This window comes from Helobdella robusta, assembly GCF_000326865.2.
Source record: "Helobdella robusta unplaced genomic scaffold HELROscaffold_31, whole genome shotgun sequence".
NCBI lineage: Eukaryota > Metazoa > Annelida > Clitellata > Rhynchobdellida > Glossiphoniidae > Helobdella > Helobdella robusta.
Genome location: NW_008704544.1, coordinates 1,939,520 through 1,962,731, shown reverse-complemented (window position 1 = coordinate 1,962,731; position 23,212 = coordinate 1,939,520). Strand labels below are relative to the sequence as shown.

Sequence of the window (23,212 nt, the reverse complement as noted above, 5' to 3'; positions counted from 1 at the left end):
AAAAAATGCTGATTTAAATGTTGAAACGAGAAGTTATCTCTCAATCCTCTTAAATGGCTATTCTCAATATTTCAAAACGTAAAACTCATTCTACAATACTGCAGATAAGACTTGAAGATAACAAAAACTAAATGAAATCATCAAAATAGACAAAAAAATTTTGAGAATATTCTTTAAAAAGTCAACAAACATCCCCATCACAGAAGTATAAAGATTAGTCTATGAGATATCATATTAAATGTGTAACGCATTTATGAATAAAACTTAAAATATGCTGCTCAGCGATCAACAGCCAATCAACACCGCTTACCATACGCCCAACAACTTCAAATCCGACCATGTTATCGACAAAATCGATTACGATAGTGTAACCGACAAATTTATCAACACAACGAATATCTACTATCACCAACTACACAGAACAAATGTAACTCTTGCGACAGTCTGCAACACGAACAACGTACGAATTGCAGACGGCGATCCATACCAACTGACCGACCAATGTTTATTATACGATTTCGCCATATTCACAATTTCCATGGGTTCCTTCTCTCTGCTCGGTCTCGTCGGTAATGCGGTTTCCTTCGCTGTCCTGTCCAGGGATCGAAAAAGTAAATCGGTGACATCTTTTTTGCTAAGGAGTTTGGCGGTTACCGACATCTTGGTTCTTTTGGCTGCACTCCCACTTTTTGTTTTTCCAGCCGCCTGTCATTACCTTGACAAAACCGCTGGCTTTTTTGCTCTTTTCCTTGATCTCGTCCCTATTCTTTGGGGAGTTTATCAGGTTTCGTAATCATTTTATTCATTTTTTGCGTCTAATTTTGATAAAACAACATTATTTCTCTATTTCTGTAGTAAAAATTAATAAAAAATATATATATAAAGGAAGAAGTTTTCTTTTAAAAAATGTACTGTATTTTCTAGAATTCCAACAACTGATCAAAACACTTTCCTCTCAGGTTCCCTACACGGCGACAATATACGTGACAGTCTTGGTCTCCATGCACCGCTACTTCACGGTCTGCAAGCCAAGCATGACCAGCAACGAAGTGACCAATCGTTTCAAGAAGATGTTCCGAGGTCCCTACACCTTACCACAAGCCAGGAATCGCATGGTAATGATCGCCATATTCGCCCTGGTCTACAACATTCCTCGTTTCTTCGAATACGCTCCTGTTTACGTGTGCTCCAGTTTGGAGGATACGACGCCGAGGAAGGCCTTCGACATGACGGCCCTCTCCAATAATCGTCTGTACAGACTGCTCTACTCCAACATCATGTATTTCGTTCTCGTGCATGGAGGTCCGTTGCTGATGATCGCCTACTTCAACGTCTGCTTGATTGGCGCCCTCAAAAGGAGACAGCGGAGAAGAATTGAAATGGGCAAGGTGAGTTGAATTTGACGGCTATGATATTTCTTGTTTTGAAATAAAATTTTAATTCAGCTGAACATTCATTTTTGTAATTTTGTTTAAATTTTTGTTAAATTTACTGTCACTGGCACTCAACGCAAAAAAATGCGACAACGCAACAACAGGGCTGGTGCCAGCAAGACGTCTCTTTAGTCCTGGTAGCTGTCATGTGCGTCTTCATCGTATGCCAGACGCCGACGTTCATCGACCACGTGATCCTCACCTGGTCTGGCAAGGAAGAGCGATTGTGTGGTCACTGGATCTACTACTACACTGCGTTCGCAGACTTCATGTCGCTCGTCAACTCGTCAGTCAATTTTGTCGTCTACATAATTACAAGCCGTAACTTCCGACACGGATTAATGCTGTTTGATTTCGTGAGTAATCGTTCTCAAGTTGCTGTCGTAAGTAGAGGGCGAAACGTGAATGACATTCATATCTTCTCAGGTGCCTCCAGGTCTGAATATTTCAGAAATGTATCAGCAGGAGCCAATAACGTTACCACAGCCATTCAGTGTCATTGCATCAACTTACAGCAACAACATCAGCGACAGCAACTACTAACACAACAACAGCGACAGCAGCAGCAACAACAACAACAGTTACAACGTCAGAATCAACAATAACAACAGTTACAACAATAACGAAACCAACGACAGCTTCAACAACAACATCAACAACAAAACACATTACTTACATTCAGCAACAACAACAACAAAGCAAGTTACACAACGTGCAAACATGATAGGAGGTTGACACAAATGTGAATAGATAATCCTTGCATTGCACAAAAAACTGTTAACAATACAGAGGATGATGAAGTGATATGAGGAGATGATGAAATGGACAGTGATGATAATAAAGACTGATGATGAAGACAGCTAAAATGATTAGTGAATTAATCACTCTTCATAATTTATTCTGACATTTAATGTTTTGGTACTGTCAGTACTCTTGCACTATCTCGTCTCGTCCGTTTCGGTTTTGTGTTTTGTTACTTTTTTTAATTTATATTATTAAATTAACAAAAGTATATTATATTCATAGACTCATAGACTTACAAACACACACACACACACATACATATTATTATTATTATTATTATTATTATTATTATTATTATTATTATTATTATTATTATTATTATTATTAGAGAACTTGTAGAGCGCCTTTTATAGTCACCCAAAGGCGCTCCATGATTTGTGCGAATCAATCCAAGAAGATACGAGTTTTCAATTCCTTGCGAAACTGTCGAAGAGTCAATCCCGGCCGACGCAGGTGATAAGGCAAATTATTCCAGATCGAAGGACCAGCAACTGCAAAACTTCTATCAGCAACAGCCAACTTTGTTTTCGGCACCATCAATAGATCTTGATCATCTAAACGCAACTTGATTGACGGATGAGATCTAACTCTACGTATTATCATTTCAGACAGGTAACTTGGACTGAGACCATTCAGGCATTTGAACACCATGATGGAAATTTTGTATAAGATTCTTTTCCTAACATTAAGCCAATGAAGATCCAACAACGTTTGACTAATGTGATCAAACTTCAAACGGCCACTGACAATCCTGGCCGCTCTGTTCTGAATTGACTGTAGAGAAGACAATGTACTGTTTGATACTCCATAGAAAACACTGTTACAGTAGTCCAACTTTGAATGAACAAATGCATGAACCAAACATTTCAATGTGTCATTATCTAATGAGTTTTTAACTTGATTAAGCCTTCTAAGCTGAAATGAGCACTCCTTACTAAGCTTTTTGGCATGAAAATTCATTGACATATTTTGATCCAATACGATCCCCAAGTCACCAACGGAGGAACAAAAATTAACATCCGACCCAGATATCTTGATGGACTCAACATCAATTTTTTCCAGCTGTTGCCAGGTACCAATCAAAAGTAGTTAAGTTTTACCTTCATTCTTCTTCAATCTGTTATCTATCATCCACCCATTGAGTTTTTCGATGCAACATACAAATCTATCAACTTCATCTTCAAACGTTGTATTACATGCAATCGGAACAATTATTTGCACATCATCAGCAAACGCATGATACTTGAAATTAAATTCCTCAATAATTGGGAACATATCAGCTGTATAAAGTAAAAACAACAAAGGCCCAAGGACTGAGCCCTGAGGAACTCCAGACGTGACTATCTCAACATCTGACAACCCGTTGTTAAAGAAAACTTGCTGAGTCCTTCCAATCAAGTATGATTCAAACCATGAGGTTACTACATGAGAGACACCAAAAAAGTATTTCAATTTATCAATCAACAAGGTGTGATCAACGCAATCAAAGGCAGCACTCATGTCCAATAAAGCCAACAATGAAACTTTGTGTTGATCCATAGCTGCAAATAATGTAGACGTAACATCAATTAAAACCGTCTCAGTTGAATGGTTCTGCCTATAGCCCGATTGGTGAACAGGCATCAAATTATGTCTATTCAGATGACTTAAGAATTGCCCCAAAACAATACGTTCAAGAAACTTAGACAAAAACAACAGATTGAATATTGGACGGAAATTAGAAATATCAGTTTTATCAAGGGATGACTTTTTTAATATAGGAGTTACAACAGCGTGTTTCAGAGGATTAGGAAAACAACCAGTTCTTAAGCACAACTTAACAAAAAATGTCAAGAATGGAATAAACAAGTTGACATATGATTTAAAAACTTGAGTCGGAATAAAATCATTTGAAAAGGATTTTTTTGGAAAACCTAAAACAATTTTTTTAATTTCGTCGCCCGAGCACAAAGAAAACGCAGAGAACAACTCATCAGACCGAAACCTACAATGAGAAAAGACTGGTGCAATCGAGGAAGCTGTTAAGTCCATCACCCTCTTAATCTTATCCTTGAAAAAAGAAGCAAAATCAGATGGCGTAAAATTAATTGATTCACTCAAACTATGGCTATAATATGGCTATGGCTATACATATATATATAGAGAGAGAGAGAAAGAGAGAGAGAGACAGGAAGAAACATAAACGAAACAGAAGAATAGCAGAGAGAGAGAGAGAGAAAGAAAGAAAAAGAGATTAAAGAGAGATATGAAAGGATAAAGATAGAAAATGTGTACAATGAACATATATGTAGAATGTACATAACCGTGTATGTATGTATATATATATATATATATATATATATATATATATATATATATATATATATATATATATGTGGTTATAAAAAAAAGTATTGTATACGTACTAATGAAGTAACTGTTGTTAAATTATACGCCATTGTTGAATGTTATGTTGTTACATAGTTAACGTCACAGTCACAATTTTAAATTGATAAAATAAATATAAATATTAATTTATTATCATATTTTTATTATACGCTTATTTATAATTTTTTGAACTATTTTCAAACCGCCTGACATGAATAATATGAATACTCTTTTTTTAAATACTACAACTGAAGACCCACGCATAAAGTAACACGGATTCATTTTAGACTCGTATTTTAATTAAAATTTTCATTTCTTTGCTCTACTATGACCGACGCTCACGTCATCATCACTGCCGTTCTCGTCATCGCCATTGGCTGGCACAGTTTCTCAAATTTTAATACATCTATGACGTCATCATATCTCCATTCCAGTTTTTCACGCAATCTATTTATATCTACATTTATTATTTCTTAAATATATTAAATACTATGTATACACATATATGTGTTTATAGATGTATATATATATATATATATATATATATATATATATATATATATATATATATATGAGTTTTTGTGATGTAATTGTGTTTGTATGTGTATGTACGCGTTTTTGTGCTTTTGATAAAGTCAGCACGTAAAAATTTTTTATAATAAATTTATTTTTTTATAAAACCAGAAGGTGTTTATTACTATGATGATAAAAATTAAAAAAAACTCAAAATTATTGATACAAAATTTAAAAAAATTAAATTATTTTTTATAAAACACGAAAAAATGGAGAAAAAAATCGATGTAAATATTAATAAATAATATATTTGTAATGTTATTTCAATGGACAGCTTCTTTATAAATCATTTATGCATATTATCTTAGAAGTACTCCTAGTTTAACTTTAATATGATGTGTGTGTGTAATTGTGTGCGTGCGTGAATGAGTGAGTGTATGTTTGTTAGTATGTGTATGTGTCTCACTCTCTCTCTCTCTTCTCTCTCTCTCTGTCTCTCTCTTTCTTTGTCTCTCTCACTCTGTGTTTGTGTGTGTGTTTCTCTGTGTGTGAGTGAGTGTTGAACACTTGTTAATTTATTTTCTACTTTTGATGTTTTTTCTCTTAGAACTTTTAACACTTTTAAAAAGAGGTTCTTATATTTATTTTTAGGGATTTTTTTGTTTTTTAACATAAAAGAAAAAAATTATCCTTTTAAACAGGAAAATAACCCACAGAACCACAACTAATAAGCATTATCGTGTCAGATAACAATCTTTGAATAGAAAAAAATTTTTTAAGAAAATACTACAAAAAAAAATAATTTTTCAAATAAAAAATATTTCTTCATTTACAATAAATTCAATTATGTACATGGAAATGTGTTTTCAGTGGCTTACTTTGTAAGATTCACCTTTGGTGGAAAGTGTAAATGATCCATTCGTACATCACAATACATCACCACACTACAATAGATGTAACATCGTCACCCAACTAAACAACATACAAACAAATTTGGCCAAAAGTTAGTGATGAGTCGGCAAGAAGTTGGTGATAAGTTGGTGATAAGTTGGTTTAAAGCTGGTTAAAGTTGGTGAAAAGTTTTTTTTTAAATCATTCGACACCTAAGTTAAAACGTTAAAGGGTGTAGAATTTAGATTGCCTTGAAATGAAGTTTGAAAATTAAAACAGTGTGTATGGCCGGTTTTTAACTAGTTTTGTGAAATATTTTCATAAAACTAATGAATATTTATAAAATATTTTAAAAACTTAACCACAAAGCATAATTTTTCAAACTTCATTCAACTTTATTCAATTTCCTAAACATTATTCAGCATTATTTAATTTTAAAGTTAAATCAAAATTAAGATGTTTAACTTTGAAGCCATTGAAAACCAACAATTTTTGGCAAAAACTAATTAACATAAGTAGCAGCTTGACATCATTTTATATGTAATATATCAAATCCTAGTTCACTGGCCGAAATGTCAAATTTTAAAATTAATGTCATTTCTGTTGTTGTTGTTGTTATTTTGATGTTATGAATGTTGCTGCTGATTTGGATGATGCCTTGTTAATGTTTTGGTTGTTTATGCTTTGTTGTGTTAATGTTTTGGTTGTTTCTCTTGTTGTTTTCTTGTTGTTTTGGTTGTTTTTCTTGTTGTCGTTAATGATTTCGATGTTTACATTGATGTCATTAGAAAAACAAAATCTGCCTCTTCGTACCATCATTTATTATTTATTCATTTTTACCACTTCTCCAACTTATGCTACTACACACATATTCAATAATAAGACATTATATATATATATATACATGTGTGTGTGTGTGTGTGTGTATATATATATATACATGTGTGTGTGTGTGTGTGTGTGTGTGTGTGTGTGTGTGTGTGTGTGTGTGTGTGTGTGTGTGTGTGTGTGTGTGTGTTTATATTTTTTTAAATTCTCGTCTATAACCTTCATAAATAACGACTCGTTTATTTCTTTACTTTTCTAATGCACATAAGAAAATGTCATGCAAAAAAGAAGCATTGTAGTAGTATACTTCTATAGCAGCAGCTAGAAGTAGCGGTAGTAGGAGTAGCAGCAGCTGTTGAAGTAACAGCTGCAACAAAAGTTAAATTAAAAATATACATAATTGTATACGAGCCAAACACGCGACGAGGCAATTTTCAAATACTTATACCTCGTTATGGAGTTTTCAATTATAAAACTTTTCATCACTTTAAAAGACAAAATTGAACAATTGAAGGATGATTGACTTTTCTTTGTAAAATATTCCTGTCCGTGTTTTCAAATTTAATAACCAATCTACCGTACACCATTCTTTAGTAATTTTTAACCTTTGAAGGGTTTATTTATAAGCATGGGCGTCACGTCACGTGACTAATGATTAATACACTGCTGCCATTTAGTCGCTTCGAACGTTTGTTTTAATTTCGTTACAAATTTTGTTTCTCCAAGAATTTTTTTACGCTCGGACAGAATGGAATGTGTTCATCCATTATAAGAAGCTGTCAGACAAAAATTTGTACGTACCCACAGGTTCGATGCGATAAATTGCCCACTACCGAGACGGATGTTACATCATCGTTACGTCACTCTGACGTCACTATCGCCGGCTCCGAGACATTTCGTAATGTTATTACGGGATAGGTGATTGAAAAGTTATTAAGAATGAGAAGGGGAAATGAATGTAGGAGATGCAATTTGAGAAAAATTTTGAATGACTGAAAAAAAGAATAAGTACCTGAACATGAATGAATGTCAGTATGTGTGTGTGTGTGCTGAATTGATGAATGAGTTGGGGTTACGATCGTCTTCTTGTTCTCGCTTCTTCTTAACTCGTGTTAAACACTCCTTTGCTAATCTGCTTTTGCTTTTTTGGCTCTTTTCCCTGGAACTCTTTACCTACTTCTCTGACTACTTCTCCATCACTTACGAAGTTTAGAGCGGATCTCAAGACCCATCTGTTTGCAAAATTCATTGAGGAGCGCTGTTGAACATCGCGAAAATAGCGCTTTACAAGCTAATTGATTGATTGATTGATGGATTGACTTGATCAATTGATCGATTGATGAAAACGACATCTGCATCACGAACGCTACCACAGGCAACAACAAAAACTGACCAAATAGCACCGTCGTCATCGTCGTCGTCTCCATCACGAAAATAAATTTAAAAGTATTCAAGCAAAACCTTTTTTTATTGAAAACAAATTCAAACCAAAAACTAAAGAAAAAATTTAAACGAAAAGCTATATAACTCGACTATTTATAAACTGAACGAATGAGCTCGGAATTGAACTAATGTCCTCGATGTTTCGAGTCTTGGCGAAACTTATGAACTGCCTCTTCGAATTCTGCAACTCGGCCAGTGTGAAAGTTTTCAAATATGTTATCTGGATAATTGAAGATGATAACGTAAATGATGATGATGACTATGATGATGTTGACAATGATGGTAATGATGATGACTATGATGGTAATGATGACTATGATGGTGACAACGTATCGTGATGCCGATGGTGATAATAGTGGCTAAAAATGTATTGAATGCTTGCCAAAATTTAAAAAATAGTATTAAACTGCTAAGAAAACCAAACGCAAAGTTATGTATGAAGTCACTCTAACCACTATTCGACATTCGGGCATTTAATTTAACCATAAAAAATGCTATAAAATTGACGACAACAATGACGATGGTGACAAATGATGATGGTGAAAAAAAAGAAATAGCAATAATAACTTTCTCATCAGATGAGTTTATTTTTATTTTATCACCCTGCATACAGAATTTTTGACCTTCCATAATTTCTTGAACAACCCTCTGTGTGCATTTGTCTATTTCGTGTAACAAATTCGTAGCCAAAATGGGCGTCTGATCGTTATTTTAAAAAATTATTATTACTATAATTAAATAATAAATAGATTGGTAACTGATTATACCGTTAAAATAAAAATTTATCAACTGCATACTTGGTGAAATAAATTTGAGAAAAAAAAGTGAGGGAAACTACAAAAAATAGCAAACAGGCAATGTGGAAAGATGAGGAGCTGGGGCCTTTTTCAAAAATAGGGATGTGTAGATATCCTCGAATGGAATTTCGTCGTTAAAATTGATCACAAACATCGGGGAATCCCATCGATTTTTAGGATCTGGTGTCTCAAACCTCATGATGAGTTCGTTTAATCTGTAGAATTTGGGCTGGTTTAAGAAATCCATTCATCCATTCATTTAGTTGTCTATCTGTCCAATCAACCAGTCAGTCAGTCAGTCAGTCAGTCAGTCAGTCAGTCAGTCAGTCAGTCAGTCAGTCAGTCAGTCAGTCAGTCAGTCAGTCAGTCAGTCAGTCAGTCAGTCAGTCAGTCAGTCAGTCAGTCAGTCAGTCAGTCAGTCAGTCAGTCAGTCAGTCAGTCAGTCAGTCAGTCAGTCAGTCAGTCAGTCAGTCAGTCAGTCAGTCAGTCAGTCAGTCAGTCAGTCAGTCAGTCAGTCAGTCAGTCAGTCAGTCAGTCAGTCAGTCAGTCAGTCAGTCAGTCAGTCAGTCAGTCAGTCAGTCAGTCAGTCAGTCAGTCAGTCAGTCAGTCAGTCAGTCAGTCAGTCAGTCAGTCAGTCAGTCAGTCAGTCAGTCAGTCAGTCAGTCAGTCAGTCAGTCAGTCAGTCAGTCAGTCAGTCAGTCAGTCAGTCAGTCAGTCAGTCAGTCAGTCAGTCAGTCAGTCAGTCAGTCAGTCAGTCAGTCAGTCAGTCAGTCAGTCAGTCAGTCAGTCAGTCAGTCAGTCAGTCAGTCAGTCAGTCAGTCAATTATTTATTCATTGTTAGAACTATCCACTTATTTATATATTCATTCATCTGTTCAGTCAGTCATTCATCCATGCAACTTAACTAACACATCATTAGTGTATTGTTCATCGGGCTGTCTAGTGCTATTTATCTCAATGGACTTTTCATTGCTAACACTACATAGAATCTATAATTAATTAATTAAAATTATAAATATCATTTCTTAAAAAATTGTGAAAAAACAATAAATAGTTTTTTATCATCACACACACAGCACACACAGACACACAAACAAACAAACACAACACCACATACCACACATACATTTACACACACAAACACACACATATATTTACTGTGCATTGTGTTGTCTGGGCTGACTTACTAACACAATAGAGCTCATACCTAAAACCTTGGAAAAAAATTATTTCAAAATATAAATTAAAAATATAAAAATAACACATTATTATTTGATTTTAAAAAATTGTTAAAAATTATTATTAAACTTAATTAATGAAAATTAAAAAAATGCCAAAACCACAACATCCTAAGCTAAGGCTAACCTAAGCTAAATTTAAAAAAGAATAATCCTACAACGATAACCTTTTATATAATTAGGAGAATCTAGAATAATCACAGAACTTTTATCAATGGATCTTTGCACTTCTGATTTGAGTAAACTTCTAATCTCTTTCTCTTTTGAAGAATCTTGTAGTGCAAGGAGATAATAATAAATAACCATTTTAAAATTCAAAATTTCATTTTTAATCAAATAAATAATTTTTATAATTATTATATTATATTATATGGTGAATGTGTGCATTCTAAACTAGGTGATAATCAGATTATTATTAAATTAATTTAAAAAAATAACTAAATCAAAAAATTAAAACCAAAAGCAGAGAGGTAGTAAGTAAAATAAAATAAAATTATAAATCAAAATAATCAGTTACTTGAGTACAAGTCATTTCTGTTCAAATCTTCAAAATTATGATCCGAAATAACTTTCGTGGGGACGTTCTTATTCTCCTCGAAATATTTTTTCAGTCCGATGGCACATCTCGTCTTGCCGGAGCACGGAAAACCGGACATCAATATCAACGGCATTGAGATAGTTTACGTTTACTTTACCTTTATATCGCTTAGCAAAGAATAATGTCTAACGACGATTCAAATATAATGTTGGAAGAGACCAAATTTCATACAGTATTGTATGGATTATACCGAATTGTTGGCATTAATCAATTTAAAGTTTGTCTTAAACAATTTCAAAAAAATTGAAAAGACAAACTTTAAATTGATTTATGCCTACAATTCGCTAGAATTCATACAATACTGTACACACACACACACATATATATATATATATATCATTGATATAACTTTATTTATCCGTAATATGTATATATATATACATATATGTAATAATACCTTTTTTATTTTACTTTGGCAAAATTAAGACACTTAGAACGATTCCATGTCATTCTGAAGTATATCGAAAAACGCACACAAATTGACGTTTAAAAATAAATTGCCATTACAAAAATAATTTTATCGTGTAGGTCATTTTTAAACATCATTTTTGTTGTATTGTCTGAAAATTCGGATTGGGTATTTTGGGTATTTTTACATTAAGTTTTAAAATTTCGAATTGTATATAATAAATAAATTTAAATGGAAGATGAATAAGTCATCCGATGGTTTCATACTAATGACGAATATCACATCTCATTTCATTCTTTTAAAAGTTAGTAAAGTAACTTTAGTAAAAAAATCATGTTATCTGTATCTTTAATCTGATTGGCCAGGATAAACTTGTGATGAAAAGTTAAATCATTCTTTGGTTTCTCTAGTCTAGTTCAGTTTAATTTAGTTTAGCTTTTTAAAAGTTAATTGTATGATATGACTGATGCATACGGATTACAACTTGATTTGATTACTTACTAAAACTTTATATAATAATATAATAATTTATTAATAAAAGATGCAAATTCCTTTTATTTCCCTTTAGAAAAAGCTAGAGGATCTACTACTAAACAAACTAAACTGAATAATTGTAAAACAACAAAGCAAAATAAATAAATAATAAATAAATAAACATAGCAAAAATGGAACTGATTAAAAATGTCTTTCAACAAAATAAAAAAGAAAAAGAATTAAACTCAGCAGTTTTGAAAATTATGACAATTAAGGAGATCGACAAGTTCAAAGATAACCTTTGTGTTAGTGGATTTCTATAATTTTATTTATTAGTTTTTAAATTTTTTCTAGGTCATCTTTTTGAGTTTTGACTATAAAATTATAATAATATTTCATTATTATAAGTTTGGTTGATTTTCAATTAGGTAGAATAATGAATAATTATTATAATATCTTTTTTTCAAGATTTTGGTTTTTGGTTTGGTTTTTAGATAAACTTTTACAGACCAAAAATTCATTCCTATATAGAACGTGCAACAAGATGGCAAAGCAATGATCTTTAAATTATTTCAAACACATGGTCAATTTTGTGCCTCTAGACCTTGGGAGGTCATATTTGTGTCTTTGACCTTAGTAGTTTGCGTTGCCTCTATGACCTATGTTGAACCAGAGCTAAGTTTCAGGCAGAAAGGCAGTTACCAGAATAAAGTTAGTTTTTTTTGGATTTTTATTTTATTTTAAACCTAGGTATTTCTATAACTTTGCTTTGGTTTTTGGTGTTCTAGACATTTATCTTTTTTTACTCTTTTCTTAGTTTTCACATCTGAGAAGTGTATTGAGAAATGGTGTTATCGGTGACATCATTACTGATCTCATAATGGTTTTTTGCTGTTGTTTTCAAACATTCTGATTCTTGTTTCTAAGCAATAGCACTTGTTTTGATGCCATTGCACCTAATTTATCGACAGATTGACGTGATGAGTTCTGACACGGTCGTCATGTCCATCACAAAATGTGTCTCCCTCATCTACACCTACATCCAGTTTTCCAAACTCAGAAGACTTGGATCCAAGTATTTCCTGGGTATGTGAGTCTTGCAGTTTTTTTTTCAATTTCTTTCAATATAGATTTATTTTATTTTAATTAATTCTCTTTTGATGCTAAATTTAAAATTTTTCAACATTACTTTGCAATCTCTTTAGATGGCTTCGTTATAAATTTACTCCACCATTATGTTAATTTCATGTAGGTGCAAGACTTTGTAAAATATTCTGGAAGTGTTTTTGTAATTTTCTAAGATAAATTTACTTATGTGATAAATTTACAGTTTTTTTTATTTGTTTATCTCTTGTGCTTTCAGAACCACATGTACATTTTAAGGCATGCCAACCACTCATATTGAAAAAGTAGTTGTGAAGATTAATTAAACAATCAATCAATTAATTAAACAATCAATCAATTATGTAGTTAATTATGTAATTAATTTATTAATATTTTCATGATATTTTTATTGGCAGCAATAACAGTCTTCCTAACGATGTTGTTTAGCTTTGGTATTAGTATTGCTGTTGGAAATTTCCTTGGGGCTGACCTCAACCAGTTGAGGTCGTGGATAAACTAATTTTTGTTAAAATTATCCAGTATTTTTACTCTAATAATAAAATTACTCAATCTAAAAAAATACTAACTTTCATAGATTTATAATACTGTTTGAAAGGATTTAAAGAGAGTTGCATTTAATTTTGAGAAGTGTAATCAAAGTTTGATGCTGAGTTTCTTGTTTTTTAACATTCAGTGAAGCGCTGCCATTTTTCTTGCTGTTGCTTGATCTTTCAAAAGCATGCACATTGGCTAAGTTTGCTCTCAGCTCTGAAACTCAGGTACTTTTATTTCATTTTTTTATTAATTTTTGTTTAATTTGTTTATGATCGGTTTTGTATTTTTGTTAAAAATTAATTTTAGCAAAGTTATTCCGTCAATTTCAGGTGGATGTAGTGAAGAACATCGGGCATGGTATGGCTCTCGTGGGTCCTCTGCTAACGTTGGATGCTCTTGTTGAAACTCTACTGATTGGAGTTGGTACTTTGTCAGGTCTGTATCAATGTGTTGGGTTTCTTGTCTGCCTGTCTGTCTGTCTGTCTGTGTGTTGGTTTGATCATTTGTTTGTTTGATCGTTTGTGTATTTGAGTTACTTCTTTGATGTTTTATGCTTTTAATTAGTTTTTAGTCATTGTTGATAATTGTCCATTGGTACTGCTGTTGTGTCATTGTTCATCATAGCTGCAATAGTAATTATAACCACAATGATAATTACTACAATCTTCCTATTCATCGTTATAATCATCATTATTGCCATTCATCATCATTCTCATCTTCATCATCTTCTTCATCGCCGTCATCATCTTCGTCATCATCTTCATCATCATCTTCTCCATCATCATTGTCATGATCTTCATCATCTTCATCATCATCCTCAAGGCATCTGTACACTGCAAGCAATGTGTAGCTTCGGTTGTTTATCCGTCATTACTAACTATTTAGCCTTTATGCTCTTCTACCCATCCTGTCTGTCTATTGTCTTGGAGGTAGGTGCAGTTGGTTGTTATTATGATTATTATGTTTATTATTATTATTTTACGTCCTACCTCGGAGAACCGGGTCTCTGGACGCAAAACGAGGATTGATTGATTGATTATGTTTATTTTGATTATTGCCTATCATAAGTTTGTTTTAAGTTAGGGTAGAGAATTGTGTTTGTTGAGATTATTTTTGCTCGTGTCAAATCTCTCTCTTCTAGATTAGTTGAATGCCTCATCACGTTTGTGTAAATTTTGTTTATTCCCAGATTAGTTAGATGTTTTATCATTAGTTTGAATACACAGCTAACAAGGGATAACAGGAGAATGGTACAGATCCAACAACTAGCAAAAGTATGGCAGACCGAAGATGAGGATCAGAAGCCCAATCCTGTCGTTCAGAAAATTAAAATTATTATGGTAAGTCGGCCAGTAGATAGATGGCAGTAGAGAATTTTTATTATGACTGCAATAATAATACTGCACATTATTATAAATAAATTATAAATATAATTAGTAATAATTATTTATAAAAATATTAAAATAAAAAAATTTTTAATTTAGAATTTTGTTATTTCTTTCCCCAGTCAACTGGTCTAGTCTTTGTACACGCCCATTCTCGATTTTTCGACAAATCAACAACAGCTACCTCATTTATGGGTGACCTAGTTCCTGAACCTCTGGCCAATCAGGCTTCGACATCAGACTTGTTATCTGCCTCAGCTGATCCACATCACTACTATCCAAATCAAAAATTTTGGCAATTTCTCATATATAGGTACATTATTATTTTTAACTCGTTTTTTAAATTTATCAATTAATAATGATTATAAAAACAATAATTACATGAATATTAATAAGCTAATTTTTAACAGACCAATTAATCTCAAATGAATATTAAACAGGTCAACGACATTGACCATTGATTACGTGATGACCTTATCTCTCACCCTCCTCCTACTCATCAAGTACATCTTCATTGACACTGATTACAACCAATCGCTGTCGTCCGCTTCGGATGAGGTTGGCGGGACTAAAAATGATAATGAGTCCAAAAATGGAATGGCTAGTAACGGTCGCGGAATTTTGAAGTTTGTGAAGTCTGTAAGTTTCATGGAAGATTATGGAAAAGGAGGTGAGGATGGTCTCAGAGAAATGAGAAGAAGAAAAAGCGATTGTGGTTTTATTGGCGGTTACAAAAATGGTGGCAATTTAAAAAATGGTGGCAATTTTTTTGTGAGGAAACAAAGTGACGGTAAAGATGAAATTAGTGAAATGTTAGAGGATGAAAATAATGATTGTGCGCAAGGGTTCCTTGAAAGATTTTTCGATGATAGGCTGAAATCAACTTTTGGTCAGTTGTGTCTTATTCTTCCTTTTTTGTTTTTTGGAAATTTTTTTGGCTTTCCTAATTAGATTTTTTCATTTTATTTTTCGTTCTCCATTGTTTCATTTTTTGTGTTATCAGTTTGGTTTTGACCATATTTGTGTGTGTGTGTGTGTGTGTGCGCGCGAGTGACGATATCGTCAAATGTCTGTTCAGTATCAGTGATTAATTTTCGTTGTCTATCCAACATTAAATATTTTCACTATACTTTCAATTTAGGATACGGTTTGTGCAAGTTGAAGGAAGATAGCTCCAATGCTTCTGACGATGAAGATGCTGATGTTGGTGGTGGTGGGGGTGATAATGATGAAACAGATGGAAACAAGAATGAAGACGAGAAGAAAGAAAATAATGATGATGATGGTGATTTTTGTGGCGGGAAATCATCACCATCATTGCCACAGTCAACACCAATAGTAACTCATGATTCGTTATCTAAATTTTTTCTTGATAGCAGTGATGAAGATGATGAGGATGGCGACGATGGTGGTGATGACGTGAAAAGTGAGTTAGTAGATGCCGAGTGTCAGACGGACGATCAGAATGTTTGTGATGAGAGTTTGCCATCATCATCAAAAATTTCGACTTCCGCTAATTTGAAATGTGGATCGTCAAGGAGTTTAGAAGAATGTGCTGAACTGTTGAAGGCTGTGGTTAGTTGATTGATTTGTACTGGGGTTGGTCATTCGAATGGTTGATTTATTTTCTGAATGGTCAGTTGCTGATTGATTTGTTCATTGATTGATCAGTTAGTGGTTGTGGTTTTGTAGTTGGTTGAGAAGTTTTGAGGTTTTAATAAATTGATAATGCTATAAAATTGAAACCTAGAATGGGCCAGAGCAGCTAACAGATGAAGAGGTGATGATGTTAGTGGGGTCCAAGCACATCCCTACTTATCGTCTGGAGCATGCCGTAAATAACTTTGAAAGAGGTGTTGATATTAGGTAATACCATTTTTTCCAAATATTGTCGGTTAACCACATTTTGATTTAAAAGTATTTTTTTTTAATTTGATAAATATTTTCGCTTCTATATTTAATTTAGATATATATTTCAATAAAAAAATCCTCTAAGGCGAAAGATTTTAAGCAAAGCGTTACCGGATCCAGATTCACTAGACAATTTACCATTCATGGGTTATGACTACAAATATGTAAGTTCTTATTTTCACTCCAGAGTTGCATAATAAAAACTAAATCAATCAGTTTAGTTTATTTAAACGTTTGATTGATTCAAATCAATATACTAAATAATTAATCTTTTATTTATTCATCGTTTAAAGAAATAGTCGAGTAAATAAATCATGAAAATTTAAGATTAACCAGTAGTTAGTTAGTAATATGTAACAATAACTCTAATTTTTCACTAATTCCTAGCGATTAACACGTCACTCACATTTATATTTGGTGTTTTATTTTATTTGACTCCACCCACCTAGGTAGATGGGGCATGTTGTGAGAATGTCATAGGGTACATGCCCATTCCTGTCGGAGTAGCTGGACCCCTCCTCATCAACGGCAGACGATACAACGTTCCCATGGCAACCACAGAAGGCTGTCTTGTGGCTAGCACTAATAGAGGCTGCCGGGCTCTGTCGGTATGTCAGTTGAATGATTGATTGATTGCGGTAGGTCAGTTGAATGATTGATTCATTGGTCAGTTGAATGATTGATTGGTAGGTCAGTTGAACGATTGATCGATATGTCAATTGAATGGTAGGTCAGTTGAATGAATGATTGATTGGCGTGTCAGTTGTATGATTGGTCAGTCGGTCAAAGATTTTTGATTGGCAAGTTGGCCGTTAGATAGATGGTGGCCATGATCACCGACACTTCATTTTTCATCATCTTCACCCACAAACACCAAGTCTGGTGAGGGTGTGCACAGTCAGGTGATTAACGACGGTATGACGAGGGCTCCTCTGGTGAGATTCCAATCCGGTAGGCGAGCGTCACAGGTCAAGGGCTGGCTAGAGAGGGAGGAAAACTTCAAAATTGTGGCTGAGGTCTTCAACTCTACAAGCAGGTTTTTTTCGATGTTTTTTCTGTTATTATTAATTCTATTATGCTTATAATTGTTCAAGGAATTAATTACGATTATCTAAATTATAATGAATAAATTATTTTCATAATTATTTCTTATTATCATTTCAGGTTTGCTCGTCTCCATAAACTTCAGATATCACAGATATCTCGAAATCTGTACATCAGGTTTGTAGCCAGGACGGGAGATGCCATGGGTATGAACATGCTATCCAAGGTTTCTCTTCCTTTATGTAATTTGTATTTATTGCTATTTATTTGTTTATTTTTTCTTTCTCTCTCTCTCTATCTCTCTCTCTCTCTCTCTCTCTCTCTCTCTCTCTATATATATATATATATATATATATATATATATATATATATATATATATATATATATACATGTGTGTGTGTGTGTGGTGTGTGTGTCTTTTTGGTTTTTCAACGCCAATTTTTTACTGTTGAAGATTTTGAAAAATTTCACACATGTAACAACGCAGGGGTCAGAGAGAGCTTTGTTGTCGTTGCAAGAAGAGTACTTCAATGATATGGAGATATTGAGTCTCAGTGGCAACTTCTGCACTGATAAAAAACCGAGTGCTGTTAACTGGTGGGTTCTATCTATCTATCTATCTATCTATCTATCTATCTATCTATCTATCTATCTATCTATCTATCTATCTATCTATCTATCTATCTATCTATCTATCTATCTATCTATTATATATTTTTTATAAGTTTTTGATAATTTTTTCATAATTATCATTGAATTAAGTTTCAAATTCATAACTGCTCTCATTTTACGTACGCTAAACAAGGATTGAAGGCCGAGGAAAATCAGTCATCTGTGAAGCTGTAGTCCCCAGTCACGTGATCAGAGATGTGCTTAAAACCTCGGTTGCTTCGCTGGTTGATTTGAACTTGAATAAAAATCTGGTCGGTTCTGTGGCGGCTGGTAGCATTGGAGGGTTCAATGCGCATGCCGCCAACGTAGTTACTGCCATCTATCTAGCAACTGGGCAGGATCCAGCGCAAAATGTCTGCAGTTCCAACTGTGTGACCCTGATGGAGGCCTTACACAACCCCGAGACCAAGACTGATGATTTGTACATCAGTTGCACCATGCCCTCTGTTGAAGTGGGCACCATCGGGGGAGGTACCGTTCTGCCACCGCAGTGTGCCTGTCTTGAGGTTAGATCCTTGTTCTCCCTATCATCTTCTCATAACGAATAAGCACTGTTATGAATATTGTTTTATTCACTTGTTTGGAACTTGTTTCTTTTTAATTATTTAGTAATAAATTTTAAAATGATTAAATTGTGATATCCGACTGTCATTGTTATGAACACTTGCATACAGATGCTTGGAGTCAGAGGTTCTAATGCGGAAGAACCGGGTTTGAATGCACGCACACTCGCAAACATTGTGTGTTCGACCGTTATGGCCGGTGAGCTGTCACTGATGTCTGCATTGGCAACCGGTCATCTAGTCAAGAGTCATCTTAAACATAATAGGTTGGCTGGTTGGTTGGTCGGCTGGTTGGTTGGTCGGCTGGTTGGTTGGTCGGCTGGTTGGTTGGTTGGTTGGCTGGCTGGCTGGCTGATTTGGTTTGTCGTCTGTTTTGTTGTCTCTGTGTTTGACTGGTCAAATTTTCGTCCATTTTCAATGATGAATTTATGTCTTTCAAGTTGCCCATCTTATAGTAGAGTTACGACAATTTATTTTTTGCAGGTCTTCCATAAATATTTCCCTCTCGCAGTCTTCGCCTTGCGTGCCAAAATCATGATGAAAATTAACTTTTAATTGATACTCGCTGGCTGATGACAATTTCAAAATTTGTAAAATTGAATTCAGAAATATTATTTTTTATTTATTCATTTATTTTATTTATTTATTTGCTTAGTTGTTTAATAAAAACTTTGGTCAATTTAATATAACTAATCAAGATGTTCATGGAGCTGTATGTGTGGATGATTTAAACGAGTTTCGTCATCTATTTTGCTCATTAAATTTTTGAGCTGAGTACTTATTCAAATGTGCTGTCTTGCACTACTTTGTTATTTTAATTACCTAATTAATTAATCAATCAATTATAGTGTCAATTAATTCATTATCAATTTATTCAGTCAATTATTATATTTATTATTAGGAATATTTATAAATATTTACAAATAAAAGGATGGAAATAAAAAATAAATTAATGCTTCTAAAAACCACAATTAGAAAAATTTACACAAAACGATTGAATGGGTTTAGTAAATTAAAAGAATCATCACGTGTGTGCGTGTTTGTGTGTGTGGTGTATGTTTGTACACACAAACATGGCGAACAGCATACAAAAATTAATCGGTCTACATTATATAAAAATGTACGTATGTGTGTGTGTAATTGTGTTTGTCAATATTAAAATTTAGTAAGATAACTACATATTTTATTCATAATATAAATAATTACCTAATGAACTTATTTGTAGGTATAAATACACATACACACGCACACAGTTGAGTTACATACGTACATAAATGCACAAATAAACAGAAATGTTAGTATATCATGAATTTATAACATTTAGCAATATCATCAATAAAAAATATTTCTTAAGTACACATGTCTATGATGTGTTTGTGTGTGTGTGTGTGTGTGTGTGTGTGTGTGTGTGTGTGTGTGTGTGTGTGTGTGTGTCGCAAGATTTTGTTAGTAAGCTGTAAGTAGCGTTATATTAAGCATGTGCTGCACGTACATGTATTGTTTGTGAGTTGTTGTTGCAACGGACGTAATGTTATTTGGCATTTGAATGAGAGTATTTGTTATATAAAAGTTTCAACATTTGTTGTTGTTTTGGGGATGGTTGATAAAGGTTGTTGCTGGCTGTTTCTGTTGTTGTAACTAAACTGTTTCTGTATGTTGTGTCAGCGTTGTCGTTGCTGTGGTTATCATTGACGATGATGATGTTGTTGTTGCAGGATTTTTTAATTGTTGATGTTGTCGTTCTTGTTAATGTTGGAGTCGACGAAAACGTTCAATTTGTAATTTTATATAATGTTATCACAGTTTAACTCTGGCATGGTTGCGGCTTGTCAGGCTAAGCGTGGCGGAAAAATATAAAAAGAAACGTTATATTAATACTCGAAAAACTTAAATGAACCAAACCAACAGTCGGTATGTTAGCTCAGTCGATAGAAGCGCCATGTCTTGCACTGTTATTGCCTGATGACCTGGTTCAAATACTATCTGTTCGGTTCGAAGCTCAAAAACTCAAATCCAAAAGCGATCATGTGCCATGTACGTACAATGTAATGCTTGGGTATTACATGTGGCCTATCGAGATGTTTCAGACTTGTAGCAAGAAAGTTAAATTAAAAGAAGCAGTTTTGCATTTGTCAGAGCTTCGTAAAAAAGAACAAAAACAGTTCGATATCTAAGAGCATTAATGTAAATAATTGTAATAGTTGCAATAGTAAATAGTTGTAACCAGCAGTACTTACCATCCTTATTTGATTTCAAAATGAACCTGCCAATGGTATGATATATTAATTAACATATTTTTAACAGTTTGCCCTCATTAACTATAATTATTGTGTATAATTAATTTCGTTAATTGAAACATTAAAATATGACAAATTAAAACGTTCAAATGTGACAAATCCTAAAATGTATAATTGGATTAAAAAGTAAATATCCAACTGTAATGTGTCTTGTAAGAATAAATTTTCTTTCTCTTTATTATCTAACGCCTGCTTCGATTTTGCTAATTCTACTGCAAGCTGTTCAAGAAATCAACATTGATGTATCAGTTAACATTAATAACAATGTAAAATACATTAAACGTACGTAAAAATACATTAAAAACATCAATTTGCATGAAAAAACGTAAAAAAAAGTCGTCAATGACACCAACACCATCGTAGGCCTCTCTTAGTTCTTTTTCTCGCTGTGATGGTGATGTGGTGGAAGATGATGATGAAGATGTTTGCTGTAGAAGTGTGGATGTCAGTTTTTGATTTTCAAGTTTCAACAGGGCAAGTTCCATCTGCAGTTTCTCCCTCTCTTTCGCTTCATTTGCTTTCTCTTCTAATGAAGTCTGTGCGTGTGTGTGTGTACGTGTGCGTGCGTGTGTGTGTGAGTGTGTGCGTACGTGTGCGTGCGTGTGTGTGTGAGTGTGTGCGTGTGTGTGTACGTGTGTGTGCGATTATAATGGAGAAAACGGTTTTTATGCAGGGTACTGTCTTAAAACATTTACAGGAATGAATAAATTTTAACCTATCAGGATTAGTTTATCAAATTTTTTTTTGCAAAAACTTGGCAAAAATTTTAATAAAAAAAAAAACATTTGCCAACAAAACAGACATATAATTGTTGTTGCAGCGCCATTTTGTCGTAAGTAGCGGAACTCGTGACGTCACGTTCGATGACGAGGTCACGTGCTGCCTGCTCCAAGGCCATCTTCAACCTTATGTTTTCTTTCAACGTCGTGTCAAGGGCGTTTTTCGATGCCTGGTAGTCATGATGATGATGATGTTGGTGGTGGTGATGATGACGATGATGATGGTGGTGGTGATGATGATGATGGTGGTGGTGATGATGATGGTGGTGGTGATGATGATGATGACGACGACGACGATGATGATGATGAGGATGATGATGATAACAATTATTATGATTATGATGACTGAAACAAAGACGACGATTATAGTAAAACTGTTGTCAATTGATAATATAATATGATGTAAACTTAGGTAGACCAAAACTTTTGGCGATTTCAAGAGGTGGAAGAACCATCAAACGAACCATAATATCAAGTTCGAGAGCCTGTCTTATGAATCTTACGTCATTGCCACCAGTGCTATCAGCGGCTGCAGCAGCAGCAGTAGTAGCAGTAGTTGAATCGAAACTCAATTTATCCTTTTCCATCAATCTACTTACTGAACCTCGATCAAGCTCTGCTAATTTTAACTGCAGTGAAATGGTATAATGGAAGGTATTTTGAGTATGGCATTTCGGTTTGTATGTCTGTATTTGTATGTTTGTGTTTGTATGTTTGTATTTGTATGTTTGTATTGTTTTTTGCCGTGTTGTTGTAATACCTCTTAATGTTACCATAAGTTGCATCAGTGATATGTCCGTTAATTTAAACAAATTTTTCTGATTTCAAATTTGGATAATCTTATAGGCAGAAATGACTAATGGTAACAATATTGATCATAAATTAAATAAGCCATCGCGCGAAGTTTAACGTCTCAAGAAATTAATAGCAAAGCGAAATAAAGATAATTAATTAATTAATTAATCAAATAAAAACGTGTGTGAGACGAGACTTGTTTATCCTTTTCAATAAGCTGCGTGTTCACAGCGTCTAGCCACTCCTTATTCATCTTCAGCTCTCTCCTCAAGTCTGTCTCGTTGCTTTGCGATATGTCTAGTATTTGTTTC

General features: G+C 33.7%; 5 protein-coding genes across 5 annotated transcripts in view; 3 read left to right on the top strand and 2 right to left on the bottom strand.

Moving 5' to 3' along the window:
- Window positions 1-271: 271 nt before the first annotated feature.
- Window positions 272-2,179, top strand: HELRODRAFT_174986 (hypothetical protein; the record flags this gene model as incomplete). The annotated part of the gene is made up of 4 exons (XM_009022415.1): window positions 272-784; window positions 960-1,388; window positions 1,538-1,816; window positions 2,072-2,179. 4 exons carry the CDS (start codon window positions 272-274, stop codon window positions 2,177-2,179), a joined length of 1,329 nt encoding a protein of 442 aa, XP_009020663.1.
- A 6,182-nt stretch (window positions 2,180-8,361) lies between these two features.
- On the bottom strand, window positions 8,362-11,009 carry HELRODRAFT_100688 (hypothetical protein; the record flags this gene model as incomplete). The annotated part of the gene is made up of 7 exons (XM_009022414.1): window positions 10,832-11,009; window positions 10,482-10,586; window positions 10,235-10,290; window positions 9,986-10,065; window positions 9,132-9,291; window positions 8,847-8,978; window positions 8,362-8,499 (listed from the first exon to the last, which is right to left on the bottom strand). Coding segments are annotated over exons 1-7 (825 nt in total), but the record flags the coding sequence as incomplete, so codon positions are not given.
- A 443-nt stretch (window positions 11,010-11,452) lies between these two features.
- Window positions 11,453-19,995, top strand: HELRODRAFT_100685 (hypothetical protein). Its single transcript, XM_009022413.1, has 21 exons — window positions 11,453-11,617; window positions 11,890-12,100; window positions 12,327-12,506; window positions 12,767-12,881; window positions 13,316-13,403; window positions 13,594-13,678; window positions 13,784-13,901; window positions 14,277-14,392; window positions 14,681-14,794; window positions 14,962-15,152; window positions 15,280-15,397; window positions 16,166-16,414; window positions 16,590-16,705; window positions 16,836-16,914; window positions 17,200-17,358; window positions 17,629-17,786; window positions 17,915-18,020; window positions 18,283-18,392; window positions 18,601-18,973; window positions 19,142-19,296; window positions 19,514-19,995. Exons 2-21 carry the CDS (start codon window positions 11,987-11,989, stop codon window positions 19,566-19,568), a joined length of 2,799 nt encoding a protein of 932 aa, XP_009020661.1. The 5' UTR covers window positions 11,453-11,617; window positions 11,890-11,986; the 3' UTR covers window positions 19,569-19,995.
- A 394-nt stretch (window positions 19,996-20,389) lies between these two features.
- Window positions 20,390-21,204, top strand: HELRODRAFT_174983 (hypothetical protein; the record flags this gene model as incomplete). The annotated part of the gene is made up of 2 exons (XM_009022412.1): window positions 20,390-20,486; window positions 20,939-21,204. The coding sequence occupies 2 exons, from the start codon at window positions 20,390-20,392 to the stop codon at window positions 21,202-21,204; spliced, it is 363 nt and encodes a 120-aa protein (XP_009020660.1).
- A 368-nt stretch (window positions 21,205-21,572) lies between these two features.
- Window positions 21,573-23,212, bottom strand: part of HELRODRAFT_174982 (hypothetical protein) — a gene marked incomplete at both ends in the record, with an annotated part of 9,025 nt that continues 7,385 nt past the window's right edge. Inside the window, 4 exons of the mRNA XM_009022411.1 lie at window positions 21,573-21,863; window positions 22,130-22,276; window positions 22,571-22,792; window positions 23,098-23,212. The exon at window positions 23,098-23,212 is cut by the window's right edge and continues 32 nt beyond it. Coding sequence (XP_009020659.1) covers window positions 21,573-21,863; window positions 22,130-22,276; window positions 22,571-22,792; window positions 23,098-23,212 — 775 coding nt within the window. The remainder of the gene's footprint in view (window positions 21,864-22,129; window positions 22,277-22,570; window positions 22,793-23,097) is intronic.

Bases quoted from the DNA above. Each gene is read 5' to 3' on its own strand.
- HELRODRAFT_100685 (XM_009022413.1), top strand. From the start codon at position 11,987: ATGGAACTGATTAAAAATGTCTTTCAACAAAATAAAAAAGAAAAAGAA. The intron at 13,902-14,276 runs GTGTTGGGTTTC...ATCATCCTCAAG, and splicing joins TTTGTCAGGTCTGTATCAAT to GCATCTGTACACTGCAAGCA. The intron at 15,153-15,279 runs GTACATTATTAT...AATATTAAACAG, and splicing joins TGGCAATTTCTCATATATAG to GTCAACGACATTGACCATTG.